The sequence below is a fragment of the Paramisgurnus dabryanus genome, chromosome 24 (genome assembly GCF_030506205.2).
Source record: "Paramisgurnus dabryanus chromosome 24, PD_genome_1.1, whole genome shotgun sequence".
Classification (NCBI taxonomy): Eukaryota; Metazoa; Chordata; class Actinopteri; order Cypriniformes; family Cobitidae; genus Paramisgurnus; species Paramisgurnus dabryanus.
Window position 1 is genome coordinate 12399313 of NC_133360.1, and position 20875 is coordinate 12420187.

At 43.6% G+C, this 20875-nt stretch overlaps 1 protein-coding gene across 1 annotated transcript in view; it reads right to left on the reverse strand.

Annotated features, from left to right (window-relative positions):
- Nucleotides 1–20875, reverse strand: part of ncanb (neurocan b) — a 202654-nt gene that overhangs the window by 31105 nt on the left and 150674 nt on the right. Inside the window, exon 11 of the mRNA XM_065246007.2 lies at nt 1613–1771. Coding sequence (XP_065102079.1) covers nt 1613–1771 — 159 coding nt within the window. The remainder of the gene's footprint in view (nt 1–1612; nt 1772–20875) is intronic.

Consider the following 20875-nt stretch of genomic DNA (forward strand, 5'->3'; position numbering starts at 1 on the left):
AATAATAAACGGAGCAAAAACAATAGGGTCCTCACACCCTGGTGTGCTCGGGCCCTAATAATAATAATAAACGGAGCAAAAACAATAGGGTCCTCACACCCTGGTGTGCTCGGGCCCTAATAAACGGAGCAAAAACAATAGGGTCCTCACACCCTGGTGTGCTCGGGCCCTAATTAAAAAAAATTATAATTTTTAAAATTAAAATGTCATAAAGTGTTACTACTCTGTCAAAAAGTTTTATAACAGCGTCATGAATATTCTTTAGTTCATAATGGGTTATTTAAAGTTTTCTCCATGTGTTTAAGAAATAAAATCAATAATCCAATAATAATAAAAATAATAATAATAATAATTAAAATTAATAAAATGATATTTTATTGCATTTGGAGACAGATTCACTTAAAATTAAATAAAAACAGTGCAATAAACCATGCAGTGTTGGGTCCATATTGCTGGAAAACAGTTAATTAAATTAAATTAAATTAATTAAATGTTTTGTTAGTTTTTTCTTCTGTGTCAGAAAATGTCAGAACGCTCGGTGTGAGGAAGAACAAGTTCTGTTAGTTGTCAGTTTTTTATGTATTGTGCACATACATAAAGTTAAGTATATATAATATTTTGACGTGTCTGTTGCATTTTGTAAAGGTATTAATATATAATGGTATAAATATATAAGGTATATAATAATATAATGCCACACTGCTATTTTTTTGAACACACCCCTTTCAACTAATTCAACTACTTGCCCAATTGCACAGCCTTAAGAGCGTGCATATCATGAATGCTGGGTCTCATTTGTTTTCTGAGAATCTACTGAACCTACTTGTTTGCCACGTAGCAATAAAAAATATACTAAAAACCTTGATTATTCTGGTTAGTCACATTGTACTGCTATTATTTTGAACAAGACTGTATATATATATATATATATATATATATATATATATATATATATATATATATATATATATATATAAAATTGATAATTATTCTGCCATGTCATGTTTATGACAGATTTATGTCAAGTTGTAATAACAAAGACATTTCAAACAATGTCATCTTTGCATTAAAAATTACATAATTGAACAAATGACACTTAATGACATCATAAACATGCATAAAATCTCCTTCATGTTTATAGTACGTGTCATGTCATGATTATAAAGGTGTCATGTCAGTCTTATGAACACACCTTCAAGTGTTACAGAAAATTTTTTCTTGACATTTTCTTAAATAAAATTTTTTTCTTACCCCACTAGTAGATTTTTTGCTTGTTTTAATCATTTTTAGATATTTGTACTGAAAACAAGACAAAAATACTAAGAAATAAGAAAGTCATTTTTTACAGTGCATGTTTATACATCCAGCATACAGTAAGGTTACACTAATGTAGCCAATTATACATTCGTTACACATAAATAGCTATATTTATTTTAGGTAGGGGGTCCCTCACAACAGTTTTATCATATTTGGGGGTCCTTGGCATCATAAAGCTTGAAAACCCCTGATCTAGATGACAAGCTTTTTTCTACTGCAAACAGCTATACTTTAATGGCCCATTGATATTATACCATAAGGTGCAGTCAGATGTCAGTGTTGAACAGATACTGACCATTAATGAAGTCCTGCTCTTGTGTGGAATGGATGCTGGCCAGGTGGCCGCTGTGTTCTCTGCAGTCTTTCTCTGCATCTTCCCAGGTGTGCCTGCGTGTAAAATATCTGTAGCAGTGACCGTGAAACTTCCTCCAGCTGTGCTCGCAACCCTCTGTGTCTGTGAAAGAGATATGCAGAAAGTTATAGAGGAGAGATTTTATTTTGTGTTTGTGAAGTTTAATCCATCTTTATAATAGAATCTAAGTGAAAGGTAAATTATTAACATAAATTACAGATTATTTCACTCTAAAAAAACTTTTTATGACATCATCCACTCATTATATCATATCTACAGTATAATAAATCTCCATCATTCACATACTTTATTCTTTAACTTTGGGGTTAAAATAGAAAACAAATCCCCTGTTTTCACTTTGGCCTTGGACGTTTGGACTCCACTACTGTTCTGTTGCTGACAGGATGCGATAGAAAGTCCTTGAGCTCTTAATCTCAGACACATACACACACATACCAGCCCACGCCAGTGTCAACTTTAGTGACACGTCTGTGTTTTATTTGACCCTCTGGCTGGTGTCCTGCTAATCCATGGCTGTAAGCATGAGCGGCTTAGCATTAGCAAAAAACCATCTTAATCTATTCAAACGACAACAATCTAGTGAAATGTCCTCCGACGCTACGTGCGACGGCTAATTAAGCCCTGTCACATAGCTGTCAGAACACTCTCTTTCTTACCCTTTTGGGAATTTACCATGTCTGGGCACACAAAGAATAGATAATCTGTAAAATGTTCATGTGTGTGTGTGCATAAGAGGTTGAAGGTTTTATAACTTAGCCTAGTTTGTATGAACTGCCCGATTCATGAACATTGTGTGGTTGTCGGAAGGTTCATTTTCGTTGAGACAAACATGTCAGTCAATTATAAATGTACATTTTAGCGGTTACGTTGGTGTCGTCGTCAGATAACAAAGTAAAACGAATGGAGCAGCTCGCAAAATTGGTTGCAAGGCCACCGGAGTTTCTTTCTGTCTGACTGCTGCGCGTGGGTCTGCAGAATGCACACACGTCAGTGCCGTTTACATTCGGTTCCAGTAGGGTTAAAAAAATTTTTTCACTAGTTCGGGTCGGACTCGGGTCTAATTTTCTCGGGTTTGTCTCGGGTCGGGTCTTTCTTTCAATTTTTTTCATTTATGCACGTCGGGTTCGGGTATGAAGTGATTCGGGTCATTTAGGGTCGGGTACATTTCTTTGGACCCGAGAAGACCTCTAATATGAGGTACTAATATGAACTCCTTAGGTGCAAAAGTGTACTCTTTGAAAAGGTAACGTCTCAGTGACAGCCTGGGACCTATTTTTGATCATTTTTGTAACACTGTACAGTATCTCATACACTATATCACAATTAAAAATAATGTAAACATTAGCCGTGATTGGGTAAGTCAGGTCACCCTTTCTCACTGAAAATCTCACTTAGTGTGAACGGCCCACAAAATACCTGATAGGTATAATATTACACAGCCATTGTAAAGAAATAAAACATCCTCTTTTATTTAAAAACATGCTATCTGTTTGTTATAACCTCTGCAGGCACATGTTGGCATTACATGGAGATCAAAAACGCAAGAATGTTCAGAGGAATATGTTGCGATTCACCTTAAAGAGAAGAGAATCTTGCCAGTAACAAAAACATTGTGATCTTTTCTCATATATTTTCAGTAGCTTTCTCTTATCTGGGGAAAAACAGACTTGCTGTTATTTGCTGCTGAGGCTAGATGCACCACACAGCTTGACAGAAACACCACACTTCATTTCCCCGGCGGATGATGTTGTTATTCAACTAAACATAGCACTAGCTATTGTATACATTCGACTCACTAACTAAGCAATATAACGCTAGCGAGCCGTAGGCATGAGGCCACTGGCCTAAGCACAACCGAAGCAAAACAAAAAATGATTAGCATGCATCGTTTTGAAAGGTTCATACACTCACCTAAAGGATTATTAGGGACACCTGTTCAATTTCTCATTAATGCAATGGTGTAATGGTGTGGGGGATGTTTTCTTGGCACACTTTAGTCCCCTTAGTGCCAATTGGGCATCGTTTAAATGCCACAGCCTACCTGAGCATTGTTTCTAACCATATCCATCCCTTTATGACCACCATGTACCCATCCTCTGATGGCTACTTTCAGCAGGATAATGCACACAAAGCTCGAATCATTTCAAATTGGTTTCTTGAACATGACAATGAGTTCACTGTACTAAAATGGCCCCCACAGTCACCAGACCTCAACCCAATAGAGCATCTTTGGGATGTGGTGGAATGGGAGCTTCGTGCCCTGGATGTGCATCCCACAAATCTCCATCAACTGCAAGATGCTATCCTATGAATATGGGCCAACATTTCTAAAGAATGCTTTCAGCACCTTGTTGAATCAATGCCACATAGAATTAAGGAAGGGGGTCAAACACAGTATTAGTATGATGTTCCTAATAATCCTTTAGGTGAGTGTATAAAGCCAAACAACATGTATTTGGTGAGCAAACTGTCCACATTGATTGCATTTATTTCTTTCGGCTGTTTAAGATTCGAAAGCCGGTGAAAAGCAGACGCTTGCTGCGCATCAAAAGTCAGTCCGTTGCGAGAACGGAAAAGGAAAAACAGCAGACTGTGTTTAGCGTCGCATGTTAAAGAGGTACCACATGGTGTACGACCGACCCCTCTATTCTCCAGTCCATCGATAAACAGTTTGACTGCACTGTCGAAGGTACATTGTAATACAGTGGGAACGCATCCAAATTGGCTCGCTCCAGCCGAGCCTGCTCTCTTATCTCCGGTTGCAAGAAGAATAGAGATGCTGGAGGCATTACAAGTCACCATTGGCACACCCTGGCTCCTTGCCTGCATTTAGAGTCGGAGAGCTGAGGAATGAACAGCTGTCACCGGTTCTCCGCCTGTGAGCTTTTACCCCAAAGCCACGAGGAAGCTACAACTTCTCTTTGAAGCTTTCAAAGCTGATGATATTGTTCACATGCATGTTTTGCTTTTACATTAAACCAATTTCACTGCTGACATTTGTCAAAAATGACCAACGGCATTAAGAGTTCATTTTTGTCTACTGTACTGTATGCATGCTCGGATATTTATACAGTAGCTTATCTGAGCTCTTCTCAAGTGTGACACGGTGACGGGTCGGCACGTGTTGTGTGATTAATATTCAGCAAATTGAACGAGCGGCAGTTAAAAATAAAAAGGGCAAGTGCTTCCAATTGAGTGATTGGGTCATTTATCCCCATCACGACATGATATTTTAGTTCCCTGGCTTAGGCGCTCCTCATTACGATACATTCAGAGGGGTTGATTTTGAAAAGGGTGGGAGGAATTTGTTTTTGAAGAACATGCTTTTGCTTTTAGCAAACGTGGAGGAGGTAAACACAAGAGGAGAGGAGACATATGAAGGGTAATCTGTGCTGAGTAGTGAGACGAAACTGTTCATATTGAAGATTAGTGTTGAAAGTAATGCTTTAGCTACCTCATTCTGTCTCGGATGATGTAGCTAAGATTTCCAATTTGTCCTTCATGCTAATCCTTTAACAGGCCATTTGCTAGAGAAGGTTTTCGTGTTATCCTTATACTCAACCTGACTGAATCACCTTTACCACTTGCTGATAACGGTATTTTACAGTGCAATTTTTTTTCAACATATACTGAAAAAATTTGCATATCATTCAAACTAGGGGTGTAACGACATACAAAATTCACGGTTCAGTACGTACTTCGTTTTTTTTTTTTTCGGTTCAGTTTCGGTACAGTAGGGAAAAGAAATGGAAAACATAAAATGACTTGGTGTGTTTCAAAGGCTTGCAAATGATAACATTCAAGTGATTTTAAACAATTTAACCACAAAAAGGCGATAAGTGAGCAGCTTTCTGTATGCACAGATGCACGTGCAATTGTCAAACTCCAATCAGACGTGATCATCCCTATGCCCTTTAAAGATCAGGGGCCTCATTTATCAACATTGCGTAGAAAATGTTCTATATTTGTACTTACGAATGAAATTTAGAATGTGCCTAAGTACAAAAAAATCGGGATTTATCAAACTTGCGCACGGGGTTCGTACGCACATCAGTAAGTAATCCTTGATGATAAATCCCACTTGTTCTTAAGCACCATGCTCGTGCACGTTCATGGTCATTTGCATTCCGAAACGCCTCCAATGAACCATATATGGTGACAACACCTCCCGTTATAAGTCACGTGGTTGTGCTTTTTCCCTCATCGCAATAATGGCAAAGAGAGCGAAAAAGAGGAACTTTACAGACACAGAAATTGAGTTACTGGTGGATGAGGTTAAAAACACATCTGTTTGGTTCACTTAGTACGGGAGGAATGACTAACAAAAGAAAACAAATCTGCATGGGAACATGTCACCAGTGAGTTTAATTCCGTTGGGTATGAGAACACTTCTAGAAATAAAAAAGTGGTTTGACATTAAATTATCAGCCAAAAAAAAAAAAAAAACGCGTCACAGCACACCGACGTGAAATCTATAGGAGGACAGACAATGACAGAACTGGACAGCGGCATAACCAGCATCATCGGCGCGATCTCTGAAAAAGCTCTCCCGGCGGAATGGATGATTTGCCAAGTCTTCCAATAATGCAAGATAAGCCAGTGTGTCAAGCATTTGACGGAGCTTTCTAATATAGGGTTAGACACTAATTTCATTAATTAACTTCAACACTGATTTGCAGTTACTTTATTAACAGTAATCATTTTTAACACCTTGGGGTGGATAATAAATAGGCAAAGTGTTCTTTTAACGCTGGGGATGGACGGTCCTGTGTAGTATCGCTATTCTACCACTAGATGCTCTGCGTACGCATACTCCGAGGTGTGCGTATATTTACACACATTTCTACGTATAAGTGCAATTTGATAAATTCCACACTTTGCGTAAAACTGTTCCTACGCACACTTTACGCACACTTCTGTGCGTACGAACGCTTGATAAATGAGGCCCCTGAACTCTTGATGTGTAAACTATAGAGAGTTGCGCTACTGTGTCTCATACTGTAGTTCATTAAAATACATTTGGCCAATAGAGCAATGAAAAACAACGTAACGTTTTTATGTGGGAGACTGTTTATGCTGCACCATTTGGAATTCGCCCTCGTCTGTGTGTGCGCGCATTTAAGTGCACTCAGTAGTGCACGCACAGAGAAACGCGTTTCAAAATGCAAGATAACATAAAATCTTTATGTTCTTGACATGGCACATACAAACAAAATGATCTCCACCATATTCTTTTCTAATGAAAACATTTGTTTATATCTTAAGTTTATGTATAGATTAGGCAGAAATGAGTCCGTGCTTATCTTAAAGAGACAGTAACCTCAATTAACCTACTTAAAGGTGTAGCGGAGGAACTTCTCGAATTTTAGAAAAGAACCGCCTTCTCCACTTTTAAAAAAAATGCAAATGCGCAACACTCCTGATTAACAACTAGGAGGACCAATAGTCTTGATGATCCACCCGGAAAAAGAAAATCCTCCGCAATACCTTTAAATCTTTGTCATTAATGTAAATTGAACAGCCCAAGACAAAGAAAAAATCCCTTTGGTAGCTCTACAAAATAAGATTATATGTAATTCATACAATAAATACAGTGTTATTATTCATTTTATTCTATTTCTGTCCCTAATGCAAATTTTAGACCTTACTTAATGTGCAACTTTGTTTTTTTGTATAAATGTTTGTAATTTCTTTATTTGTTATCCGATTTTTCCCACCCTGTTTTTTGCTGATCCGAAAAATTATCCGACCCGTGCCTCAAAAACCGTAATGTTATCCGAACCGTGAGTTTTGTGATCCGTCACACCCCTAGTTACTATCATAGATATTATATACGTAGACGCCTCATACTGACACTGCCTATTGAAGCTGACGTATCAGCAGGGCCGCCATTTTGGATGGGTCCCCAATGCACCCCCTGCATTTCTTTTTATTGAGGAAGGTGTAACCCCAACTACAATAATCATAACTCCCCGAATTTTTTACGGATTTTAACACTGTTTGGTTACACGTAAGAAACATTAGTTACGATGACATAATATAATAAATGGTAAAATAACCCCATGCGATCTTGTATTAAAGGTCCCATTCTTCCTGTGTTTTTGAAACTTCGATTGTGTTTACATTGCTCAAAATAACGTGTTCATGTTTCAAATGTAAAAAAAGAAGTATTTTTCACACAATTTACTTTTTTATCTGTATTCCGCTGCTTTCACTGTCCTAAAAACGGGCTGATGTCTTCCTTGTTCTATGAAGTCCCTCCTTCAGAAATACGTAACGAGTTCTGATTGTGTAGTTTGTTTAGTGTGTTGTGATTCAAAAGCAGCTTAGCTTAGCCAGAGCCGTTTGAGCTTAGCTGGCGACGACTATTCCTGTGGGCGGAGTTTAGTCAAAAACTCTGGGTTTACACCAGATGCGAGTTCAACGATTTGCACGAGTCAATTACATACAAAGTAAATGCAAAGACGCGATCAGACGCGTCATCGCGTGGGACGATGCGAATGATGCTTTATGGCCAGTGTTTGGAATAACGCCGTTTAAAATAACGGCGTTACGTAACGACGTTCATTTTTCAGTAACGGGCTAATCTAATTAATTACTTTTCCCGCCGTTACAACGCCGTTAACGTTACCGGACGTTAAATGCGGTGCGTTACTATGCACTGACTTGATAAACTGTGTGATGCAAACGCAACCCTGGCTCACATAGCTAGTGAGGAGGTAGGTTAATAACGAGATAAGCGATTATGATTGGCTAAGGCAGAGTAATGTGTTTCATGGTAGCCAATCAGAGCCAGTGTTGTTATACATATGCCAGCGCACGCGCCTGCGGCGACACACACACACAGGGCGAATTCCAACCGAAAGTGATGATCACTATGCCCTATTCCCTTCGAAGATCAAATCTCTTGATGTATAAACTCTAGAGAAAGTTGCGCAATGTTGTCTCATAGTGTGGCTAATTAAAATACACTTGGTGATAAAATACAGCGTCTTTTTCTGTTTATTTGGATTTTACATCCCCTTCACGAAGTGCCCTTCAAGGGCGCACAAACGGCATTTGGTATTTACCCACACACACCGAACAGCTAAACAGAGATTCGCGGTAGCAGAAGAGATATGGCGAGTCAGGAGGAGCAATGCGATGAAAAGTTGGCATAAATGTGCATGTAATGTGTACATTATGTCCGGGAGCGAAGACTTTGTCGACATCCGTTGTAAGCAACTCTAATTTAATGAATCATATTGTTAAACTGTTTACTTTTTTAATGAAGAAAACGAAATACAGCAGCCTATGTCTTCCACACTATTTATTTCAGGTTGTTAGTTTGATTTATTTAATTTGCTACAGTTATTGCAAACACACTTTATATTATTTAACTGTTTACTTTTGAAGAAAATACCTGAAGTACAGAATGTCTACCAGACCAGTTGTCTGACATTTGGAGTTTGATTTATTTAATTAAGAATACGACTACAGAGCAAACACACTTTTTGTTGTTTAAAAGTTAACTTTTTGTGAACAAAACACTTGGAAGTACAGGTTGTTTACTTGACCAGTTGTCTCAGGTTGAGAGAGTTTGATTTAATTTAGTTTGCTGAAGTTAAATGCACTTTATATGGTGTAACTGTTTACTTTTCTTACAAAGATAATACTTGAAGTGTAGGATAAAACTCTTGCTGTCTGTTGACGTGCAATAAATATGGAAAGTTATGTATGAACACCTGTCTGTTCTACTCATTTTAACTGACATGTGAAAACTGCTAAACAAAAATACAAATTCTTTGACATATAGCAACTTTTTTTTAACCGTAACGCAAATAGTTACTTTCCCTGGTAACGAGTTACTTTTATTATAGAGTAATTCAGTTACTAACTCAGTTACTTTTTGGAACAAGTAGTGAGTAACTATAACTAATTATTTTTTTTAAGTAACGTTCCCAACACTGGTTATGGCCGGCGTGTTTACCTCTAAAACACACGCTATTCGCCTCAAATGCGTTCCAAATTTCGCCCAAGTTGAAAATATTCAAAATTCGCATGACACGGAGTTAAATCCCGCAAGTTATCTAGAGCTAGTAACGCGACACGTTTGGTGTGTACGTAGCATTATATTGACGTCATTCAACCGGGAAGTAGAGGGCTGTAGTCCAAACCAGCCGTTCGCTGTAGGCTTTGAAAGATGTCCTGTTAAAGAAAATGTATCGCCTGGCAGTGAACTTTGACCTATATAATTTTGGAGGTATTATTTATGCTTTAACAGCAACATAACACACTATACTGGTTATTGCAATAGTAAACTACACAAAATATGGGCATAGTTGCTCGCTCTTAGTTGACTCTGGTGCTAGCGTAGAGTGAGGAGACCCAACCAATATGGCGGCGACGCTGGATTACGTTCCAGCACGTTATGAGGCGTCTGTGTATATAATGTCTATTGGTTACAACTATTTCTGCTAAGGTAGAGGAACACAACACATAACATAACATGTTACGTACACTCTAAAAAAAACGGTGCCAAATAGCAGTAACAGTAGTTTGTGGCACGTAATCATAGAGGAACCATTTTTAGTGCTATATAGCAACTATGAAGCACCTATGAAGAACCATATGGGGGTCATATAGCACCACATATGGTTCTACATAGCACCTTATGGTTCTACAAAGGTACTTCATCAGTGCTATATGGCACTTAAAATGGTTCCTCTATGATTACGAGCACTTTTAGTGCTATTTAGCACCGTTTGTTTTTAGATTGTGTACCCTCTCAGAAATAAAGGTACAAAACTGTACCTTTTCTGTCACTGGGGCTGTACCCTAAGTTTCTGTTTGGTACCTTTACAGGAATACAAAACAGAATACAATTTTGGGTAGATTACCGTACCTTAAGGACCTACATTGTAAGAAAGAAGTCAAAATATGTACCCTAGCCGTGGGGCAGCACCCTTTAAAAAGGTAATTGTATGGAACATTAGGTACAGATACGTAAACATTTAGTACCAATAATTACCTTTGAGATCCTAATATGTATTTTTGAGGTACTAATAAGCCCTCTTTGGTCCCAGTATGTACCTCTGAGGTACACAAAACGAAATCCTTAGGTGCAAAGCTGTACTTTTTGAAAGGGTACAGCCCCAGTGACAGAAAAGGTACAGTTATGTACCTTTATTTCTGACAGTGTATACAAAAAATATGAATTATAATATTTTGGTTCATAGAAAAACAAAGAATTGTTAGTTAATGTTGTTTCAATGAGGCACAAATTGCTAAGAAATTGTGTTGTTAGTTTTTCTGGCCCTTAAAAACTTAGCAAGTTAGCAAGAATAAGGCATAATAATCACAATTTGACATAACAAGACTGCCTTGGGCCGTATGTGAAAGTGATGAAGAGAGAACGCAGAGCCGAACAGTGGAACAAGCCCGATGAACATGTTTTCATTTCCTTTAGTGCACAGATACTATCTGTATCACTGAGAAAATGGTGCCGGAGAGATGCATGTTTATAGCCTCTCTAGTACGAGCTGTTGGTGTACTTGATTTAACAGGGCTGCTACTTGTCGAGGCTGATGCAAGCCGGTTTCATGCTCTTACGCTCACATCTGTAAGGAACATCGGCTTTCAGCAGCTACAGTATGTTTATGGAGAGCAATTACGGGCCCACACGGAGGCCCTTTACAACACGCTTGGGTTTAAAGCTCCCCTTCAATGGCGCAACAGGATACAACCAGGATCTGATTCAGTGTTTCAAGCAGTTCAGAACAGCTGAAATCAGCAAGCCAATTACAAGGCATGATTAATAGACCAGTGTCACTAGAATATGATGTATTTTAATGCATTATGCTTGTCAAGACATTCTAGATGGTTGCTATTAAGAAAAAGTAACATGGGTTTAAAATAAAACTCAGTTTTTTTGCAGTGTACTGTAGTGTAAAATTTTATGCTGGTCTTTTCAGGCCTTACAGTTAGTTTTGGAAACTCTGTTCAGCATTGGTAGCAAACTTTTACATTCACTCTGCTGAAACGATCAAACCAGCAAAGTAGCCAGTGCAGCCAGGTCCTACTTTAATATACTAGTTCGCAAACAGCCGAATGCACAAAGACGCTCTGCAGCATTCATTCGCATTCGCCTCAGCAAAAGGGAGCAATTTCCACTGGCTCACCAACCAAACACAAAACAAAAAAAATAACTCCCTTACTGTGGCTATGATGCATAAAAACTGATGCTTGATGAATATGTGATTCCTCTGAGGTTGAAAACAGATGTGGAGCTGTGCCATAAAACACTCCAGCACAACCTGGTTATGATCATTATTTGATATAACCGAAACTAGTCATATTGAGCACAAGGTTTTTGCAATATGCTGACGCAAAGCTGTGAAAAAAGCTGTGGGGTAAGATGTGCCACCCCCTTATTCTTGCAAACTGTGCAGAAAAGAAGCTGCGTAAAACTTTTTTGTTAGTCAATACCAATTTTTTCATGGCAGGTACATTTTATTTACAATTTACAAGCAATATGTCATTTAAAAAGGTCCTAATATGTACTTTGAGGCACTAGTATGTACCTCTGATTTAATAATATGAACTCCTTAGATCCAAAGATGTACTTTTTGAAAATGGTACAGCTATATAGCACCCATGAAGAACCATACAGGGTGATATAGCACCACTAGCAACACATATGGTTCTACATAGCACAATATGGTTCTACACAGGTGCTACATAGGTGCTATACAGTATGGCACTTAAAATGGTTCCCCTATGATTACGACCCAGTGAACCACTTTTAGTGCTATTAAAGGGGACAGAGAATGAAAAACCATTTTTACCTTGTCTTTGTTGAATCTACCCGCATACCCGTTGAGTCTACCCGCATTCACAAACATACAAAAAGTGCTAAACATCTCAGTCTCATAGAAATTCCTCTTTTAGAAATGTCAGCCAGAAAACGGCCCAATCTGAAAAACTGATGCTTATGACATCACAGGCATCTCACTGCCCCTCCACTTTAAAATAATTGGCTACATTTTTTGAGTGGCAGCAAAGTCAGCCAATCAGTAATGAGATTGCAAGTTAAGCCAGTAGGGGGAGCCAAATAGATGCAAAACCACTTGTTTAAAATCCCCCACCCTAATAGAGCTATTTGAGAGAGGTTTTTAAGAAGCTTCTAAGGCATTACAGACCCAAACAAAGAAAGTTTTGTCTACATTTCACATCACAGAACAAGGATAAATACTCCGTTCAATCATTCTATGTCACCTTTAAGCACCGTTTGTTTTTAGAGTGCAGGGGTTTGCCAGTAACTTACTGTAGATTTTAATCTATGTTATTTACTGCCAAGTTAAATGAACATTAAACATGAACAAGTCTTTGAGAATAGGAACATCCCTTTTAGACTGTGTGCTAGGCGCACAAACCATTTTTCTCATGGTTAAATTAGCAAAAGTGGATTTGGACACACCCGTTTAGACTGTGGGGTGTGCGCTTTAGACCATGCGCTTAGATCGTTAAAATAGTGCCCAAAGACTTATAAATGTCTAATGTTAATGTTTAATGTTTATTTAACTTTGAACAAACTGTTGCCAGTAAATAATATAAGGCAAACATCTGCCAGTAATACATAATTTTTTTACAGTGTGTCTTACCACAAAACCACTTATTTTTGAAGTCTTAAAAGTATATAGGTGTTAAAGTATCAGCCAAGTGCATAAATCTAAATGAAATAATATTAAGGGACATAAAAGATTTACCCTAATGTAATTTCTATTTGCCTAGAGGAACACTTAAGTAAAACGCACACCGTTTCCCACTCCAAGAATAAACTATTACTACAAAGACAAGAAAAGCAAAAAAATCCACTAGCAATTTGTACCTTTAATCAATCTATCTGCCGTTTTTAGTAATCTTTACCACACAGCCCTGCTGATGTGATGTTATAATTAAGAAATCTTCATTACCACAACCGCTATCTAAAGACCCAGAAGACTGTGATTCATTTGGCTGCGCTCAGTATTAGTTGATGCAGGACCTCAGCAGTAAAACTCACTGTCTGTCTTAATTACTTTCACATCTGCGTCTCCCTATAGCTCATGCTAGACGGTGTGAAACATGCCTACCACTCTCTTCAACTGTCAATCAATCTGCTACACAAGATTTCCCTCGAAATAAAGAGAAAAACAGCCAGGTTGTATTGATGTGGTGCTATAACTGGCTACATAAGCAAATCTCAAGAACGAGGCAATGCTTTTAAGAAAACGTCTCGGTTACATGTGTAACCCTCGTTCCCTGAAGGAAGGGAACGGAGACGTCACGTCGTGACCGACGAATTGGGAACCGCTTCGCGGGTGACCTATCTGCTTCGAGAAACCTTTAAAACGCCAATGAACTTGGCATGCAGATAATTGCATCTGCCGGCGCCGCCCCGCCGCGCAGGTATTTAATGAGCGGCAGGTGCAGTTATCAAATCAGCTATTTTTTTTGCTGAGAAAGCTGGACAGAAGGAAAGGGTCCGGCCGGTATCAGCAGTGGAACAGCAAACTGTGGCGACGGGACGTGACGTCTCCGTTCCCTTCCTTCAGGGAACGAGGGTTACACATGTAACCGAGACGTTCCCTTTCAGTCGGTCACTACGACGTCACGTCGTGACCGACGAATTGGGAATCCCTACCAAAGCGCCACTGAAGCTGACCCTTCCAGTGCCTGCGTAAACCCTCCGACTCTCCTCTTTAAGGGAACGGAAATGGGGTTGAAGCAGAGGCCGGTCACTACTTGTTCCTTAACCCACGATAGTGACTAGGCGAACTGGGAAGCGAACTCGTCAGGCGGGACTAAGATCGCTGCGGAAAGAAAACCCTCTAGGGGTCTACCACTAAGGTGATGGATAAAAAAGACACGAGGTCTATAAAAAATACTCTCTCTTAGTACACTAGAGAGGCGTGGAATGAACTCCACTAAGGGAAACGTGGTAAATCAGAAGTTTCCACGGAATACTCACAAAGAAACCACTAGGGGGCGCATTGTGGACGCTAGCCTCACCCAGGTTCTTAAGGATACATCCAGTGAGAGGCTGGCAGCCGATGCTCCGCAACATCGGCCACCAAGCGGTGGAGGAGACAAAAAACAGTTTTTTGTAACGTTTTTGCCTTAACTGCCTTCCATAATGGTGCGGTCGTGCAGCACCGAAAAGAAAGGCACCAAGCCGACACAGGAGCCGTCCCTCGATGCTCTCACTGATCTGACGAGAGAACTCGAGAGGATACCGGCTCAACACGAACACTGTAAAATCTAGTGAACGTATTAGGTGTCGCCCAGCCAGCAGCTCTACAAATATCTGCAAGTGAGGAACCACGAGCCAAAGCCCAAGATGAAGCCACGCTTCTGGTTGAATGGGCTCTCAAACCAAAGGGGCAAGGAATGCCCTGTTTCTCATACGCCAGGGCGATTGTGTCTACAATCCAATGAGACATCCTCTGTTTAGTGACAGCTTTCCCTTTCTGCTGACCACCGTAGCAGACAAAGAGCTGTTCTGAGGTCCGAAAGCTTTGAGTACGATCCACATACACACGTAGTGCACGAACAGGACATAACAAAGCCATGGCTGGGTCTGCCTGCTCCAAAGGCAGCGCTTGTAAATTCACCACCTGATCTCTAAAGGGAGTGGTGGGAATTTTAGGCACGTAGCCCGGCCGGGGTCTCAGTGTAACGCTGGATTCAGCCGGCCCGAACTGAAGGCACGAATCGTTGACCGAAAATGCATGAAGATCCCCTATCCTTTTAATAGAAGCCAATGCGAGGAGCGTCAAAGTCTTCATAGTGAGAAACTTGACGCTCACCATGAGCAGAGGCTCGAAAGGGCAGTGCTGAAGGGCTTTCAGCACCATGGACAAGTCCCACGGAGGAATAGAGGGAGGGCGTGAAGGATTCAGCCTCCGCGCACCTCTTAAAAACCTAATGACCAGATCGTGCTGACCTACAGATCTACCGTCTATGGGTGCGTGATGCGCGGATATTGCCGCGATATCTACTTTAATAGTAGATGGTGACAGCCTCTTCTCCAAGCGGTGCTGGAGATATGAAAGCACAATACTGATCGAGCATTCTCGGGGGTCCTCTCGTTGAGAGGTACACTACACAACAAACAGGTTCCATTTCAGCGTATACGCCTGTCTCGTAGACGGCGCTCGCGCTGCAGCTATGGTGTTAGATACCGCCTGGGGTAAATCACCTAGAACCTCCGCGCCCCGTCCAGAGACCACACATGGAGGTTCCACAGATCGGGACGGGGGTGCCATAATGTGCCCCCTTCTTGAGACAGAAGGTCCCTCTTCAGGGGAATCCTCCAGGGAGGGGCTGTCGCGAGGAGAGTGAGCTCTGGAAACCAACTCCTGGTGGCCCAATATGGAGCAACTAAAATAATTTTCTCCTCGTCCTCCCTGACTTTGCACAATGTTTGCGCAATGAGGCTCACTGGGGGAAATGCGTATTTGCGAAGACCTCTCGGCCAGCTGTGTGCCAATGCATCCACGCCGAGTGTTCCCTCGTTCAGTGAATAGAATAGGCGACAGTGGGTTGTTTCTGGAGATGCAAACAGATCTATCTGCGCTCTGCCGAAACGTCTCCAAATCAGCTGGACCGACTGAGGGTGGAGTCGCCACTCGCCGGGGCGCGCTGCTCGAGAAAGCGCGTCTGCCGCTGCGTTGAGCGACCCCGGGATGTGAATGGCACGAAGAGACCTCAGATTCTTCTGACTCCAAAAGAGGAGATGGCGGGCGAGATGCGACATGTGACGAGAGCGCACTCCGCCTTGGCGATTGATATACGCAACAGTCGCAATGTTGTCTGTGCGAACTAATACATCTTTGCCTCTCAACTCGCTGCTGAAGCGGACGAGCGCAAGATATACAGCCCACAGTTCTCGGCAATTTATGTGCCAATGCAGCTGGGGTGATGTCCACACTCCTGAAGCTGCAAGCTCGCCGTACGTGGCTCCCCACCCCGTGTTGGAGGCATCTGTGCATACTATTGCATGTCTGGAGACCTGCCTCAGTGGCACCCCCGCCCTGAGAAAGGCTGGGTCTGACCACGGGGTGAAAGTGAGACGGCATTTCGGTGTGATCGTGACACGGTGAAAGCCGGTGAGCCACGCTCTCCTCGGGACTCGGTCGTGAAGCCAATGCTGAAGCGGTCTCATATGTAGCAAACCGAGCGGTGTAACAGCTGCGGCTGCTGCCATATGCCCCAGGAGTTTCTGAAATTGTTTCAGAGGGACCGCAGTCCTGCCCGAAAATGTATTCAAGCAAGCCAGAATCGACTGAACGCGCGCCTCCGTGAGACGTGCTGTAAGATTGACCGAATCCAACTCCATGCCGAGAAAAGAGATCTTCTGTGTAGGACACAGTTTGCTCTTTTCTCGGTTGACCTGAAGACCGAGACGGGCGAGGTGTTTGAGCACCCGATCCAGATGGGTGCAAAGCATCTGACGCGACTGTGCTATAATAAGCCAATCGTCGAGGTATGCCAGGATGCGAACACCGCTCTCTCTGAGGGGCTTTAAAGCCCCCTCTGCGACTTTCGTGAAGACGCGGGGAGAGAGAGAGAGCCCGAACGGTAAGACTTTGTACTGGTATGCCTGACCCTTGAACGCAAAGCGAAGAAACGGCCTGTGTCGGGGAAGTATTGAGACATGAAAGTACGCGTCCTTCAGGTCGATGGCTGCAAACCAATCCTGTGGGCGAATGCATTGAAATATGTTTTTCTGCGTAAGCATTTTGAACGGCATCTTGTGAAGTGCTCGATTCAGAACGCGCAGATCCAGGATCGGTCGCAACCCGCCGCTTTTCTTGGGTACAATAAAGTAAGGGCTGTAAAACCCTGACCTCATCTCGGCTGGAGGAACCGGCTCGATCGCATCCTTCGCCAATAGGACGGCAATCTCTGCACGTAGTACGTGCGCATCGGCGGGTTTCACTAAAGTGAAACGAATGCTCGTAAATTTGGGAGGTCGCCGGGCGAATTGTATTGCATAGCCGAGACGGATCGTGCGTAAAAGCCAACGCGACGGGCTGGGAAGTTGTTGCCAAGCTTCCAGATACCGAGCGAGGGGAATTAACGGCACGATCGTAGTACCCGCGGCGAGCGGAACAGGGGTGCTCGATGACGCGCTCTCTTGGGCTGCGTTGATATGTATATTGTGTAAATGAGCACTCACCAGACTCCGCTGATGGATGGCTGCGCGGAGAAGACCCTGATGAAGATGTCTCGGTGCGCTCGACACATCCGCTGGCGAAAGAGGAGAGGGAGGACGTAGGGTTATGAGCCCATCCGTCACCCCCGGCTGCCTCTGAAGACCTGGAGGAGGAATTCGCTCTTTTTGTGGTTTTGTGGGTGCCGGCTGAAAAGCCGGCGGAACGGAAATTAAAGAAAACCAAGGATTCCCCACCCGGTCCTCCTCCGGGGGGGGGAGTGGTGCGTTCACCATCTCCCGAAGAGCGATCCCCTCCACCTCCAGGTCGCCCGTCTCAGGGCCGCTTGGATTTACGCTTTCCACCAGGCTTAGCGGGCTGAGAGGGCGGGGCGGGCTGCTGACGGCCGGTTCCTCGCTTCCTAGGAGGGCCCCGATGAGGAACGGAGGCGGCCGCCGCTGCAGGACGCCCTCGGCGAGGGGCAGACTGAGGTGCCGACGTCGACGGGGCAGGTGTTGGTCTCTTCCGACGCGGCATGATGTTGGCAAGGGCCTCAGTCTGCTTCTGGGTGGCTGAGACTTGTTGTGTGAAGTCTTCTACTGCCTCGCCGAACAGGCCGGTCTGGGACACCGGAGCATTCAAGAGCCGGGTTTTATCGGCGTCTCTCATGTCCGCCAGACACAGCCAGAGGTGGCGCTCCTGGACCACCAAAGTGGACATAGCACGACCGACGGCCTGTGCGGTGGTCTTAGTCGCACGTAGCGCCAGATCCGTAGCCGCACGTAGGTCTTTAAAGACCGCCGAATCGTGACCTCCCTCGTGCAGGTCCTTCAGAGCCTTAGCCTGATGAACCTGCAACAAAGCCATGGCATGTATGGCTGAGGCTGCCTCCCCACAAGCCCGGTATGCAGACTCCGTCAGAGCTGACGAATGTCTGCAGGCCTGTGAGGGAAGGGTCGGACGGTCCTTCCAGTAGGAAACGCCGGCAGGACACAACTGCATCGCTACCGAACGCTCCACTGTCGGGATACCGGCATACCCTTTAGCAGCCCCGCCATCGAGGGAGGTGAGGGGTGATGGCTGATGCGGCCGGTTCCGGGAGGAAAACGGGGTTTTCCACGACCGAGTCAGCTCATCATGCACCTCGGGAAAGAAAGGTACTGGAGGGGAAGACTGTGAAGCCCGTGCAGCCCCAAAGTACCAATCATCTAGGCGGGACGGTACGGGAGGGGGAGGAGCTCTCCACTCCAACCCGACCGTCTCCGCGGCCCGAGCGAGCATGGCAGTCATCTCCGGATCGAGATCGGGAACCGCAACCCTTCCCGAAGGAGGGAGAGGATCCGGATCAACGTCCGAAAATGACGGCCCCCCCTCCGATGCTACGATAGATATCGAATCCTCGGGAGGCCCGGCAGAGGTAGAAAGCGACGCAGAACGCGCGCTCTCCGTCTCCATCGGGACCTCGGATGGTTGCGGATCCGGTGGCTGAGGGCTGCTGGACGGACCAGCTCGCCGATTCAGCACCGTGAGGCGGAGGTCGTCTCTCCGTAGCTTCACAGCCGCCTTCTTAGGGGCGATCAGCAACGGAGGGCGGCGTTCCCGGAGAAACGCCACACGACCCCGCAGATCCGCAAGAGTCAAGCTCTCGCAAGCGGAGCATGTCCCTCCCACGAAAGCCGCCTCAGCGTGCTGGAGACCCAAACACGAGAGACAGCGATCGTGTCCATCACGAGGAATCATATATTTATCGCATCCAGGAGTCGAACACGGACGAAAAGACATCTTTAAAAAGACGCTTAACGCCCGTGAGCAGTGAACAGCTGTCTTTAAAAAGACGCAAGTTCAACTGCAGCTCTTTTAGGGGAAATCACTCTTTTAGCTGTGTAGTTGATGAAGCACACAGGGAGGAGAACGCACACACTCAACTAAAAAATGTGAAAGAGATCACAAAAAGATAGAGAGGTGGAAACACTCGCGAGCCCCGCTGTGGTGCCTTCGCCCAACCAACTAGCACGCCGAGATCTATTCCTTCAGAGAGAGCAGCTTCTCGTGAGCAGTGTCACTGCCAGCTTTCGAAGCTAAAAAAGCTGATTTGATAACTGCACCTGCCGCTCATTAAATACCTGCGCGGCGGGGCGGCGCCGGCAGATGCAATTATCTGCATGCCAAGTTCATTGGCGTTTTAAAGGTTTCTCGAAGCAGATAGGTCACCCGCGAAGCGGTTCCCAATTCGTCGGTCACGACGTGACATCGTAGTGACCGACTGAAAGGGAACTCAGGTGGAACCTGTGCGTAGACATTAACCTGGCCACAGGGCAGATACACACAATATGGGTTTTGTGTCATGTTTAGGGGTGTAAAAAAATGTAAAATTTATGTCCCTACATCTGAAAATTCTGTAGAATTCAGATGAATAGTTTCCAATTTTGTGTGCCTTATGCATTACCATGGGTTCACACCAGCCACGTTTGAGGGGTTAAAATCGCGTCTACCGCGTCTAGTTTGCCGCTTGAACATTTCGAGCTTACTCGCTTCATTCGCGCATGAAAGCTGCGCGTGAAATTCTAGTCATTGAGACATTAATGCGGAAATTTGCATCATGGGAGGGGCTTCTGCCACTCCGCTCATTTTCTGTAATCATGTCACTACTAGAGCAAGCTCCTGATTGGTTAACGTGGCGCATTGTTCCGCCAAAGTTAAAAATTTTCAACTCGTGCGTTTGCCGCGGCAATGCTCAATTCGCCTCTACCACGCCGCACTAAACGCCTCATTCGCGCCACGAGACCTACAGACACGCGTCAACGCATCTTCACATTGACTTAACATTTAAATCACTCGCGCTTAACGCCTCTACCGCGGCTGGTCTGAACGCAGCATAAGGGGCAGTTCGCATTTCGGATTATTTGCAGTGCAAATACCCTCAAATTGTGAGCGATGCGGTCCAGGCGTCATGGCCACAGCTAGTTGAAAATACTTCAACTTTTCAGAATACCGCTTAGGAAGGCAT